Below are 14,232 nucleotides of genomic sequence, written 5' to 3'. Positions count from 1 at the left end.
GAAGGACCATTCTGTGGTGCCTCTGCCAGGAAAACGGGAGGGCCACATGTGGCCCTCCATACATAAATCCATTTTCCCTGGCAGAGAGTTGCAGGAGGCCATCACAGCTGGAAACGGAGCTCGGGAGCCCATTTTCACTGGCAGAGCTCTCAGGCCGCCAAAGGCACCTCCAACATGGGTGATATCAAGCTGGCCATGCCCCCCCGGCCACGCCCCTCCAGACCCCTCCCCCCGAGGTCAAACACAACCCTGATGCGGCCCCCAATGAAATTGAGTTTGACACCCCTGGTGTATTTGGTTGGGTAATGAAAACTCTGCAATAAAACAACCAAACTCAGAGAACACCAAGGACCCCACAAATTAGTTTGCTTTTATCTTTTTCTACTCTCTCCTGATATTCCTAGTCATCTTAACCATTAACAGACCTAATCTTCTTTAGCCTTTTCAAGATTATAACCAAGTTTGGTTTGGAGAATTTTATATCTTTCCAACATTTGAAGATTTATTGACCTGTACTGACAATATTTACATGCTGTCTTCCATCACATGACTCTGGGAAGATACATAAAATGCAAAAATCCTAATGTATTAGAAAACAAAATAGTGCAGTTGTATCATTTATAGCAATAAAAAGCAGAACATTCATAAAATAGCCCACCAGGGTCTTTTCTGTGTGCTAATCTGTTTGCAGAAATGGTTTCCTCTTTAAGAATGAATAGCTACTATAAGAGGAGTATTGAGATCCCGGTAATGTTCAGTGGACCAAGGAATACTTTCTAGTCTAAAACCAATTTTAATTTCCCTGTTAGTAGAACAAACCTACAACCACTTCAGGAAACTCAGAATCATCTGTGTTGAACTGGAAACATATGCTGCATATTCAGCATCAGTTTATTGGCCCTTATCCAGTCGATAATAAATCCATATACTGATCTCACATGATTGACACCCTATAGAAATTTTTTTCAAATTAACTGCAACAGGAACCTTTAAATAAATTTTAAAAATGATTATACCTTGCTTATTAACATTAATTTTTTTTATTTAACCAGTAGGTCTGCTTATTATCCATATTACTTTCCTTATAAAAGGATAGAGAACTACAAGCTGACAAGTAAAGTCAATAGACAAAGCCACATTCACTTAATGACTGTAGAAAACACTTAATAACTGCAGCGCTTCACTTAACAACTGTGGCAAGAAAGGTTGTAAAATGGGGCAAAACTCACTTAATAACTGCCTCACTTAGCAACAGAAATTTGGAGCTCAATTGAGGCTGTAAATCGAGAAATACCTGAATAGATAATCCTTGCTTAACTATGGTAATTGGGATTGGAAGTGGGAACACGCTGCTCTGCAAATTCTTGACATATTGGAAGTTCAAAATGGTTCACCTGAGAATAACTGAGAATGTAAAGAAGTTGTGTACATTGCTGACAGAGTTCAGTGACAGGTGGCCTAAAAATCAAATAATTATACGCATTTTTTAAAAATCCTCATTGTAATTATTACTTGTCCTAAATCCTCTTTGTGTTTCCTCATTAAAAAATCCTCATTGTAAATATTAACTGTTCTAAATCCTCTTTGTGTTTCCTCATTATTCTTCCTCATTTTTTGTGTTTTCCTTATTATTATCAATGTTTCTCTTACTTCTTTTTTTGAGCCCTCAATGATTCCTAAATATGTAAGATCATATTCTTAGGGTTTTTTTTTTCTAGTCTAAACAAATTCTCCTGTGCTACATATTTTGGTATGTGTGTGTATATGTATATTTCTTTCTGCTGCATTGCTTATTATTGTATATTTATTTCATTCCAAGCTACTAGAAAAAGAAAAAAAAAGATTAGATAGACACTTCAAGAGAATTAATTTTTATTTATGTCTCTGAAAGGGAGTGGAAACTAATCAAAACTGCTTAGCCATTTGAGATTTCTTTAGAATGGAAAACTTTGTTTCACAAGTAGTTTTTTTTTTTTTAAAAAAAATGTGTCGGGAATAGAGATGTGTGTAGTTGAGTGAAGGGCACATTCATTGCATCCTTTTTCTTCCTTTTTAAACCTTTTGTCATATTGTGATTACATTCTGTTGCATCCAGGATCTTTGGATCATTGGTAAATTTCATATCTTTTGGGAATGCCTTTCCAAATTGTTCTGTGAATTACAGCAGATCATGCAACTGTCTGAAATGGAAGTGAGATCCATTCTTCTCCTTGCCTAGAAGGAGCCACTCTGGAATATTTTTAAATTTGCCTTAACAGATTTTTTTTTTGGCCTGTCACAATAATGGCTTTTCGCCAATTTGCAATCACGCTGGATTTAAGCAAAGAAGGAAGGACTATATGCAGTCTTTATTCTTGCATCTGGCAGACGAACATGAAAATTTAATGTGAAATGCACAGGATTTAGTCTTTGTCGCTCTCTTCCTCCCCTCCCGCCACCTTGTCCCTCTGTCTCCTATGGAATCAGAAATGCAGCCTTCATCTTTCAGCATGCTTCACACCAACCGAGTGGAATTTTGCTTACAGACTTCAACATCCCACAAAGAGAGATTTCATGAAAATAGCTCCCAGGTGGAGCCACACAGAAACTTTGATCAAAGCATGCGAATGACAACTGAATGAAGGCATTCTGTCAACACGTCCTATTTTCTACTTGACAAATGCTGTTTGAACTCCGTCAGAAAGTTTGACAGGTTACTTTGCTCACCTCCCTGCGTTCACCCCATCCTTACCTACGAAGAGATTCCATTCGGTATCCAGATCGGCTTGGTTTGCAAGGCAGCCCTTCATTACATTGAGGCAGTAGTTATTGCAAGGTTTCACAGTGGGCAGTCCTCGGCAATAAGGGCAGTACAGCATCTTCATTAATGCCCGGATGCATCCTGGGGTGGGACTCACCTGCAGAGTTGAAAGGGAAAAAAAGTTGAAAGGTAAAACAAGCAGCCTCCATTTCCTATCTGTACCCTGGGTCTTGTTCTGACCCAGCCTTAGCAAGCAATGATAAGCCACTTACTTGCAAGTAAAACAAACATGGTAGGATATGGGTGTCAAATTCAAGGCCTGCAGGCCAAATACGGCCTTCAGGGTGCTTAGATCTGGCCCATGGGGCCACCCTGGAAACAGCGGAGGACCAGACCACGGTGCCTCTGCTAGTGAAAACGGAGCTCCATTTTCAGCTGCAATGGCCTCCTGCAGCCCTCTGCCAATGAAAACAGAGCCCTGGAGGGCTGGACGCAGCCTCCTGGGCCCTGTTTTCGCTGGCAGAGGACTGCAGGACGTTGAGCTGGCCATGCCCACCCTGCCCACACTCACTTGGCCCCCCCGAGGTCAAACACAACCTTGATGCGGCCCTCAATGAAATTGAGTTTGACACTCCTGGGGTAGGAACAGTCTTTTATTCATGTGGATAAACAAAAAACCAAATGTAATTAGTCCCAACAGACCTGGTTCTGGCCTAGAAATCCGAATTGCTTGCTGTATTGTCTGTGACAACTGGCCACTCCCAAACCCCTACTATTTATTTCCCAGCCAGGGAGGGGCTGGCTAGCGTTCACGCCTGCTTTTCCTTGAGAGCCATCTTATTATTTTCCTATGCTCTCCTCTCCTTTCCACTCTGCGCATACATGCATCTGGGATGGGCCCCATCTGTTCCTCCCCCTCACTCAGCTCAGGCCCTGAAGACAGTTGCCTCTCCACCTGGGGGAGGATGGAAGGCCCCAGCTCTGCCACTGTCTCTGATGCTGTTTCCTTCTCAGAGGAAGTGTTGTGGCCCCGCCCTCTGAGCCTATCTCATCGAAGCAAGAAGGCTCCAAACATGAGGGAGAGGAGTCAGCCAGGCCTCCCTCTCCAGGCCCCTCCCCTCTGGCACTGTCTCAGGTGCCGGCCGAGGGAGAGGAGATTAGCCAGGAGCCAGGTGTCTCGGATGAGAGCGAGGAAGGAGAGCCATCGTTCCTGGATGCACGCCAACAAAGGCGTGATAAACGGTTGCAGCAGTTAAGGAGGCGTGCTAGGGATTAGAACTGAGTCACTGGACCACACCCCAGAGACTATATAAGAGAGGGTGGTGGCTGGTAAAATTCTGTGACGAACAAAAACTAACTTTGGCTAGTCACTTGAACAACGTCTGAAGCTGCCGAAGGGATATTGTTTTGCTGGACTATTTGCAATGCGTATGTAATTTTATGTTATCTATTGCAGTAAAGCTCTTGGCAGACGGTGCTTATATTGTTGCCAAGTTTGAGATAACGACCTGTGTGCGTGCCAAGTACTTTCTTAACCCTCGGCTGGCTGTGTTGGTGTGTGTGTGTAGACGGGGACAGATCAGGAAGGCTCTGAAGCTGGCCCAGGCTCCCCCTCAACCTCCTCCTCATCTGACTCTGCTGCTAGCTCTGCTGGCAGCCGATGGGTCACAACAGGTCTGGATAAACTAAACAAACCTGACAACCTTCATTTCTCCACTAGTACAGGTAGTCCTTGACTTACTTACGACCACAATTCAGCCCAAAATTTCTGCTGCTAAATGAAAAATGTGTTAAGTGAGTTTTGCCACATTTGTTAAATGGATCAACTGTGATTGTTAAGTTAGTAACATGGTTGTTAAGTGAATCTGGCTTCCCTATTGACTTTGCTTGTCGGAAGGTAATAAAAGGGGATCACCTGACCTCAGGACATTGCAACCGTCATAAATATGAGTCAGTTGCCAAGCATCTGGATTTTGATCACATGACCATGGGGATTCTGCAACGGTCACAAGTGTGAAAAACGGTCATGTCATTTTTTCCAGTGTCATCATAACTTCGAAAGGTCACTAAATGTGACCTTTCAAAGGGTCACTCAGTTGTAAGTTGAGGACTATTTGTATTACCACAACTGGTTCTTCATAGCAATCTTTAATACTATTTTCTTGTGATACCAATGTTTTCTGGCCATCACCTAAAGTTGCACTGACCACCACCCCAATGGTATCTATGATATTCAAAGCTTGGTATCAGGAGTCAAAAAATACTGTGCAATTTTGCTGTTGTTATTATTAGATTTTTGTCCATCAATGGTAGAATTCAACTTGGCATGCACCAAGAAGCAACGGATGTAGACAGGTTAGCAGAAAGGTGGTTAGTAGTGATCTCCTTTCCTTGTCAAACAGACTTACTTTGTTTGTTTGTACATTACTTGTGACATTCTGAATCTCTTTCATCTCTTCCTTTCATTCTCAGTTCAATCTTCTTTTCTCCTCTATCCCTAACAGGTGCAGTTCAGATACTTACCTGACTCATTCTCTCTCCTTAAGGAAGAGATCACACCACAGGCTCTTAACTGGAGATACAACAGACCTAAGCGACATAGCTTTTCCTGTCACCAGCTTATTTCCTAAATAAAGTTTATCTTCGTTTTCCTTTCACATAAATAGTACCTTGAGAAAGCGTTCTTAGAAAAGTTAACCTCCTAATTCTACTGATTCTCTGTCCATACATTCTTTCTGCCGTATAAAATTATGCATTATTCAACCATGTAGACAGAAACAACTGTATCCCTTGCATTTCTGCTTGCTATGCAATTGGTAGATTGTCTTTCTCAATAAATCATGACTGCCCTCACTCCTTCCTGATCCAGGAAGGTTTTAGAAATACAGTCAATTTTGTTTGAAAAGTGGAAGACATGCTGCTCTCTGGTATCCTTAACTTAGGGATGCATGGTCCTTTTCACTTTTGACACTTCTGAATTAGTGCTACCGTATTTTTTGGAGTATAAGATGCACCTTTTTCCCTCCAAAAAGGGGGTGAAAATTTAGGTGTGTTTTATACACTGAATGTAGCCCCGTCCACCCACTAGCCCCCACTCTTTGGCCTCTGCCTCCCAGCAGTTACCTCCTTGCAAGCAAACAGCAAGAAAAAACAGTTCCTTTCAGCTTCAGCATAGCTTAGTTAGCATAAGTTGATTGGATCGATCTCCCATCTCTCAGCTGATTTGCTCTCAGCTGATTTGCTCTCAGCTGTTTTGCGCAGAACTCTGCTGCTTGCTGCAAAGAGGTAAATTGCTGGAGCAGATTTTTTTTCCTTGTGCTAATCAAGCTATGCTGAAAACGAAAATGAAAGGAAAGCAGGCTGTTTGCTGTTTGCTGCAACGAGGCAAAATTGCTCAGAGGCAGAGGAAGATTTCTTTTTCTTCTTTTCCTCACCAAAAAAGGTAGGTGTGTCTTATACTCCAGTGCGTCTTATACTCCGAAAAATATGGTATATTGTGCTATAACTATGTTGAGTTTTGCCATCTTACATATGGCTTTGAAAAGGGAAAAAGTACAAATATATCATACTTGAGCTTATTAAATGCTGTATCTACATTTAGGGTTCAAAGCTCCATAAAGAAATCAGCCAGGATCCCTCTTCTGGCAATATCAACTTATTTTGGTTTGTGTTCGCTGGCCTACACAATTATCCCTTCAGCTCCATATGGCCTGTATGTTTCTTTGACAAATTATCTTAGCAGAAACCTGCCCACTGTTTTGCAAATGTTAGCAAAAACACATGCCATTTGGTAAATAATGATCTTCGAGAGGAAAATAAAGAAAACGTTGCTATTTCCTCCTTCTGTTTAAATTACATTTGCTCACTGCTTGTCAAAATGTTAATTTTTCCTACTGACAATTGCTTATTTCAGTTTGTTACTTATAGTTTTGTTTTTGAATTTACACAGCAACCGATTGCCTTTGGTTTTTCTTTCTTCCCTGGAAAATAGCTAGGAAATTGCCTAGACAGACATTCTGTTATTTAAACTTCAAACTTCACATAAATGTATATTTCAATTCCGAATTTCCTGAGAAAGCTTTGGCCTCCACAATTTTCACCTGTCTTCACTTGCTGCCTCAGTTTAGTGGAGATTACAGTTTCTGCATTTTGTTCCACCAAATGATTCTTTCAAGATAAGACTAATACAGGGGTTCCAAACCCAAGTTACTTCATCTATTCCTTCATTGTTACAACCAGAGCTTGGCCACCTACAACACAATAAAAGAAATAGTGCCCCTATAAAGTTCTTTAACCAACATAATGATGAGATATCCATGTTTCCAAACACTTAGTAGTTGTATTTATATTTTTATTTATACACACTTGGGGAAACAAATAGGTTTTAAAAGGCCACATGTGACGCAACCAAATTTTGATTAAGTCTTATGAACTGGTTACCTGTACACTTCCCTCTCTGTCTTTTTTTTTTTAATAAAGTTTTTTTTATTTTTTAAACACACAAACAAACATACAATGCATCTTTTCTGAACAGAATATTGGCCCAGTTTTAGTTTTATACAGATTTTTGTTCATCTTTAACACAATTTTAACACAATTTTATGTATAAATTTTCTCATATCATTTATTCTCTCTAATTCTAAGAAACCAATATTACCCTTCATCTTAACTTCTCATCCTAATATAGTCCATTTTTTCTTTTCCCTCCTTAAAATTTGAACCCCTAAATTTAAATTCATACAGCATCATACAATCCCCAATTATTACCTTAAATTCTCTTATTCCAATCACCATACATTTTTCTCTCTTGTAGGACAATGAAACAAATAAACCAAATATTGGTGTTGACAGCAAAACTGTTTATGACATTTTTAAAAATCAACTTTAAACTAACTACTCAGTGGTGAAATCTAAATTTTTTTACTACCAGTTCTATGGGCGTGGCTTGGTGGACATGGTGTGGCTTGATCGGCGTGGCTTGGTGGGCATGGAAGGGGAAGGATATTGCAACATCTTCATTCCCACCTCACTCCAGAGGAAGGATACTGCAAAATTCCCATTCCCTCCCCACTCCTGGGGAAAGATATTGCCTTGGTACTACAGTGGTTTAAAGCACCCTGTTATTAACACAGCTGCCTGCAATTTACTGCTGGTTCGAATCTCTCCAAGGCTCAAGGTTGACTCAGCCTTCCATCCTTTCTAAGGTAGGTTAAATGAGGACCCAGTTTGTGGGGGCAATAAGCTGACTTTGTATAAAATATACAAAAGTATGAAGGCTATTGCTGAGCACATTGTAAGCCGCCCTGAGTCTCCGGAGAAGGGCGGCATATAAATCAAATTAAAAAAAAAAAAAAAAAAAAAAAATCCCCATTCCCCCCCCCCATTCTGGGGCCAGCCAGAGGTAGTATTTGCTGGTTCTCCAGAACCTGCTGGATTTCACCCCTGCAACTACTGGTGTTGACAGTACAACTGTGTTTATGACATTTTTTAAAATCAATACTGTGGTTACAGAGGTGGGTTTCACGTAAGTTTACCACCAGTTCGCCACGCACCAAAAATTTAAGAGCGTGCGGCTTTCACGCCTGCGCATGGCTTAGAAAATGTGGCTAAATAGGACAGCATAGCGCCGTTGCGGGTAGGCGGCCCCACCCGCAGGTCACCACTACCAGTTCGCTTGAACCGGTCTGAACCGGCTGAATGCCACCACTGTATATCTTCCATGTAGTATTTTAATTTATATTTTCCTTGAATTTTAATGCCTGATACTTGTTTATCTTTCCAAAACTTATCTGCTCAGATTTTTAAAATAAATGCAAATAATAAAGGAGAAAAATACAGGTAGCCCTCGACTTACAACAGTTCATTTAGTGACCGTTCGGAGTTACAACGGCCCTGGGAAAAAAACCTTATGACTGTTTTTCACACTTATGACCATTGCAGCATCCCCATGGTCACGTGGTTTACATTTGGATGCTTGACAACTGATTCACATTTATGACCGTTGCAGTATCCTGCGGTCATGTGATCATCTTTTGCGACCTTCTGGCAAGCAAACTCAGTGGGGATGCCAGACTCACTCAACAACCATGTTACTAATTTAACAGATGTAGTGATTCACTTAACAACTGTGGCAAGAAAAGTTGTAAAATGGGGCAAAACTCACACTTAGAAATTTCTTACTTAGCAACATAAATTCTGGGCTCAATTGTGGTCGCATGTGGAGGACTACCTGTAGAACTTTTTTTTTTCTTTTTTACTTTTACTCACTGAAAATTTCAAAGAAAATATCCTACCAGCTATGACATTTGCTGTTTGCTGTTGATATATGTTTATAACCGAAGCTGTAAATTCTTCTCTGGGATTTATTTTATTCAATACTGCAAGGAGAAATGGCCATCCCAAACTGACGAAGTGTTTTCTTTATCCCCCCAAATTAATGCTCCTCCCTCCCTTTTTTAACTGATATATTCTATTGCATTTATAAGTCTTGATGTTCCTCTTGGCAATATAACATGTTTAATCCATGAGTATTATATCCAGAACATACTTCTTTAAGTGTTCAGCTAATATTGTAGCAAACATTTTATAATGAACAGTAATAAGGAGATGGGTCTATGTGATCTGGTCTCTTCAGAATATTTACTTCTGATGAAAACAATTAAAGGGTTTGATGAATTCTCAGGATGTAAAATGAACATTAAAAATTAGAAAGCTGAAAAAATTAAATTGTTCTCTGTTAGAATTAATTGCAACTATTAAAATAAATATAAAATTATACACACACACACACACACACACACACTATACATAAATAAAAATTTAAATAGCACTCATCATCAGAAAAAAAATGGCAAGATTGGCAAAATTGGATAACAAATGTACCTGCAAAGGTAAAAAACCCAGAGTAAAATAAAGAAAAAAAATCTCAAGATTCAAAAGAAAGAGGCACACTTACAGATTTTAAACTATATTACCGTGTAAGCTGTTTGACATGGATAGTCCAATGGGTAAAATCCCTGAATAATAGAATGTCAATATTAGAAGGTCCTGATTTAGCCAACAGATTTTATAGTTTTTTATCTGGTATCAGGACACAAAAGAAGATTAAAAACTTCAAAGGACATAAGTTTGCTTATAAAGCACGATAATAATAAGGAAATCCGCAAAAGCAATAATATATCCAGAAATCTTGCCTTTAGCTTCACTCTCAAGTATCTTTTCTTCTGGAAAAAAATATAACTATGTATGATGCATCCAGACTTTAAAAACAAACTAAGGGCATAGCAAAAATTATTTGGCAAAAGCCAAATATTTACTTTGGCTGATGTATTTAGAGATTGATGAACAAATAGAAAGTTACCTCAAGAAAAAAGCAGGGTTTTTAAGACAAATGATTGGATTTGAAACACTTATACGAAACCAAAACCTTCTATTGAGATCAGTGGTGGAATTCAATTTTTTTTTACTACTGGTTCTGAGTGCGTGGCTTAGTGGGCGTGGTATGGCTTGGTGAGCGTGGCAGGGGCAGGATATTGCAAAATTTCCATTCCCACCCCACTCCAGAGGAAGGATACTGCAAAATGAGCCTGGATAGCTCAACAGACTAAAAGCCTGTTATTAACATTCAGCTGTCTGCAATTATTGCAAGTTCGAATCTCCCCAGGCTCAAGGTTGACTCAGCCTTCCATCCTTTCTAAGGTAGGTAAATTGAGAACCCAGTTTGTGGGGGCAATAAGCTGACTTTGTATAAAATATACAAAAGTATGAAGGCTATTGCTTAATGCATTGTAAGCCGCCCTGAGTCTACGGAGAAGGGCGGCATACAAATCTAATTAAAAATAATAATAAAAAAAAATTAAAAAAAATCCCTATTCCCTCCCCACTCCTGGGGGAAGGATATTGCAAAATCTCCATTCCCACCTCACTCTGGGGCCAGCCAGAGGTGGTATTTGCTGGTTCTCCAAACTACTCAACATTTCCACTACCGATTCTCCAGAACCTGTTAGAACCTGCTGAATGGCATCCCTGATTGAGATGTAATTACTATTATGATATTACATACTGTAATGACAGAGCAAGCAACAGGCTGTATAATAAAGTGGATGCTAGATTTTAAACCGAGGATGTGGACAGGGTTCTGGGTAGGATTAGTGCCGCCACATGTTTATTGGACCCGTGTCCCTCCTGGTTGGTACTGGCCTCCCGGGAGGTTACACGAGGCTGGCTCCAGGGGATTATAACTGCTTCTCTGAGTGAGGGTGCCTTTCCCGCCGCCTTGAAAGAGGCGGTGGTGAGGCCCCTCCTCAAGAAGCCTTCCCTGGACCCGGCTGAATTAGCCAACTACCGTCCGGTCTCCAACCTTCGTTTTGTGGCGAAGGTTGTTGAGAGTGTGGTGGCACGACAGCTGCCCAGGCACCTGGATGAAGCTATCTATCTAGACCCGTACCAGTCGGGCTTCAGGCAGGGGCACAGCACAGAAACGGCATTGGTCGCGTTGGTGGATGATCTCTGGAGGGCTCGGGACAGGGGTTGCTCCTCTGTCCTAGTCCTATTAGATCTCTCAGCGGCTTTTGATACCATCGACCATGGTATCATGCTGCAGCGGTTGAGAGGGTTAGGAGTAGGGGGCACTGTTTTGCGGTGGTTCTCTTCCTTCCTCTCCGGCCGCTCGCAGTTTGTGTTGGCAGGGGGGCAGAGGTCGACCTCGAGGCATCTCGCATGGGGAGTGCCACAAGGGTCGGTCCTCTCGCCTCTTCTGTTCAACATTTATGTGAAGCCGCTGGGTGAGATCATCCGTGGTTTTGGGGTGAAGTGTCACCTGTACGCTGATGATACTCAGCTGTACATCTCCACCCCAGACCACCCCAACGATGCCCTTGATGTGATGTCTCGCTGCCTGGAGGCCGTACGGGCCTGGATGGGGAGGAACAGGCTCAGACTCAACCCATCCAAGACCGAGTGGCTGTGGTTGCCGGCGTCCCGATATAGTCAGCAGGTGCCATCGCTGACTATTGGGGGTGAATCCCTGCCCCCCACAGAGAGGGCTCGCAATCTGGGTGTCCTCCTGGACGCACAGCTGTCTTTAGAAGAGCATATGACGGCCGTGGCCAGGGGGGCCTTTTATCAGGTTCGCCTGATCCGCCAGTTGCAGCCCTTTCTGGACCGGGATGCCTTGCGCACGGTCACTCATGCCCTTGTCACCTCCCGGCTGGACTATTGTAATGCTCTCTACATGGGGCTCCCCTTGAAGAGCACTCGGAGGCTCCAACTGGTCCAGAATGCGGCCGCGCGGGTGGTTATGGGCGCAACCCGCTGTGCCCGCGTGACACCCCTCCTGCGCGAGCTGCACTGGCTTCCGGTGGTCTTCCGGGTGCGATTCAAGGTGTTGGTTACCACCTTTAAAGCGCTCCATGGCACAGGACCCGGGTACCTTCAAGACCGTCTTCTGCCACCAATAGCCTCCCACCGACCAGTCCGTTCCCACAGAGAGGGTCTCCTCAGGGTGCCATCAGCCAAGTTATGTCGGCTGGCGACACCCAGGGGGAGGGCCTTCTCTGTGGGAGCCCCAGCCCTGTGGAATGAACTGCCCCCGGAAATATGCAAGATCTCTGACCTCCGGGTGTTCCGCTGCGCATTGAAGACCTTGTTGTTCCGCCAGGCAGGGCTGTCAATATAATAATTTTAAATTGGGGTATTTTAAATTTTAGAGTTTTTAAAGCAGCCAAATCTATTTAATTATTTTAATTTTTAATTATTGTTGTGTCTTGTGTTTTAAACTGGCTGTACACCGCCCTGAGTCCTTCGGGAGAAGGGCGGTATAGAAATAAAATTATTATTATTAAAATTATTATTAAACAAGCAATGACATTACAACAATGGCACCTAAGGAAACATTTAATAAAATTTACCCCAAACTATAATTTAAATGAGAGTTGGTAGAAAAATCTTACAGATAATACATAACTCCGTCCACAATTGTTAAAATAGATACATCAGCCTTTTCTAAAGGAAGCTCTATTTGTTTGTGGAGACTTTGTTTTTTTTAGGAAGGGTGCACAAACTCCACAAACAAATGATACAAGCTGAAGGAGTCCTTGCAGATTTTACTCTGCTAGTCATTGCCGTCTTTAGGAGGTGGTGCTCAACTCTATTTAAAGGCCATTGACCCAGTGCGGTCTGAAGACATTTCCACGATCATGCACCATGCAGGACACAAAGGGATACCTATTTATCTACTTGCATTTACATGCTTTTGAATTGCTAGGTGGCCAGGAGCTGGGGCAAGGATGGGAACTCACCCTGTTGTGTGGTGCTCGGGTCTCGAACCTGGGCTGCCGGCTTTCCAGCTGACAAGCCCATTGCCTTAACCACTGAGCTATTGGGTCATCCACAAACAAACTTAAAAAAATAGCCTCGTACAGTCTCAAGAGAACTGCCACTTGCTAGAAGAAAAGCAAGAGGCTACCATAAGGCCGGCAGCTCTGCAAGAAAGCTAAGCCTCACCTCACCTCACCTCATATTGCAGGCTAATTCTGCTGACTGCCAACAATTCGATCCTGACCGGTTGAAGACCGGTTGACTCAGCCTTCCATCCTTCCAAAGTTGGTAAAACAAGAACCCAGTTTGTTGGGGGCAATATGTTGACTCTGTAAACCACTTAGAGAGTTTAAGATGCACAAAATTAACAACGTTGCTTCCTGCAAAGGCCCACGTGCCTTTGCTCCTCTTTTAAGTCTTATGGGAGGGGCCAATCATCTCCAAGCCCTACTTCTGAGTCGTCCCTTTTGTTTTAACTGTTCTTGCCTTCTGGCAGATCTGCGCATGCGCACACTGGGAACAGGCTCCCCTTGTTCCTCTGCCTCGTGAGGTCCGACTCTGGAGGCTCCGGAGGCAGCATGTACCTCCCAGATGGCCCTTTCTCTTCCTCCGACGCAGAGCCCTCGTCCAAGCCTTCCCCAGACTCCAGGACTGGCCCACGATCCTCCCCAGCCTCCTCACTATCCAACTCTGCTGCCAGCTCCGCAGGCTGCTGGCGGACCACAACACACCCGCCCCAGCCTCATGAACTGAGGCTCAAAGACTTTAGAAAAAATGAAATCAAAGTATCAACACAACAGGACAAGATAATACATCTATCTATCTATCTATCTATCTATCTATCTATCTATCTATCTATCTATCTATGATTCTAGAATGAGCTAACCCAGTGGCCCCAATCAGGGACTGGTTCCATGGAGAGAGGTTTTTCTGTGGACTAGAGGGGGCATGGTTTCGTGTGCTGCTGCCTGCATCCTATGGATAGGGCTTCACTTGTTTGCGTGGCTCGGTTTCTGGCATGCCATGGATCAGTGCCGATCCACTGACGGGGGGTTGGGGGATCCCTGAGCTAAACATTATATTTTGTTCTGCAAAAGAAGTGACCTATATTTTTCCCACGTCTTTGCAGAAATAAGACAGCAAACAAATACCAAAAGAGATCATGGTCACATTTG

At 42.5% G+C, this 14,232-nt stretch overlaps 1 protein-coding gene across 1 annotated transcript in view; it reads right to left on the bottom strand.

The window, feature by feature from the left end:
- Positions 1 to 14,232, bottom strand: part of GPC6 (glypican 6) — a 943,187-nt gene that overhangs the window by 242,493 nt on the left and 686,462 nt on the right. Inside the window, exon 4 of the mRNA XM_070943027.1 lies at positions 2,732 to 2,897. Coding sequence (XP_070799128.1) covers positions 2,732 to 2,897 — 166 coding nt within the window. The remainder of the gene's footprint in view (positions 1 to 2,731; positions 2,898 to 14,232) is intronic.

This window comes from Pituophis catenifer, unplaced genomic scaffold, assembly GCF_029215685.1.
Source record: "Pituophis catenifer annectens isolate HBS135680 unplaced genomic scaffold, rPitCat1.0.hap2 SCAF_4, whole genome shotgun sequence".
NCBI lineage: Eukaryota > Metazoa > Chordata > Lepidosauria > Squamata > Colubridae > Pituophis > Pituophis catenifer.
Note: the sequence above shows the minus strand (reverse complement) of the source record. Positions and strands in the feature narration are given on the sequence as shown.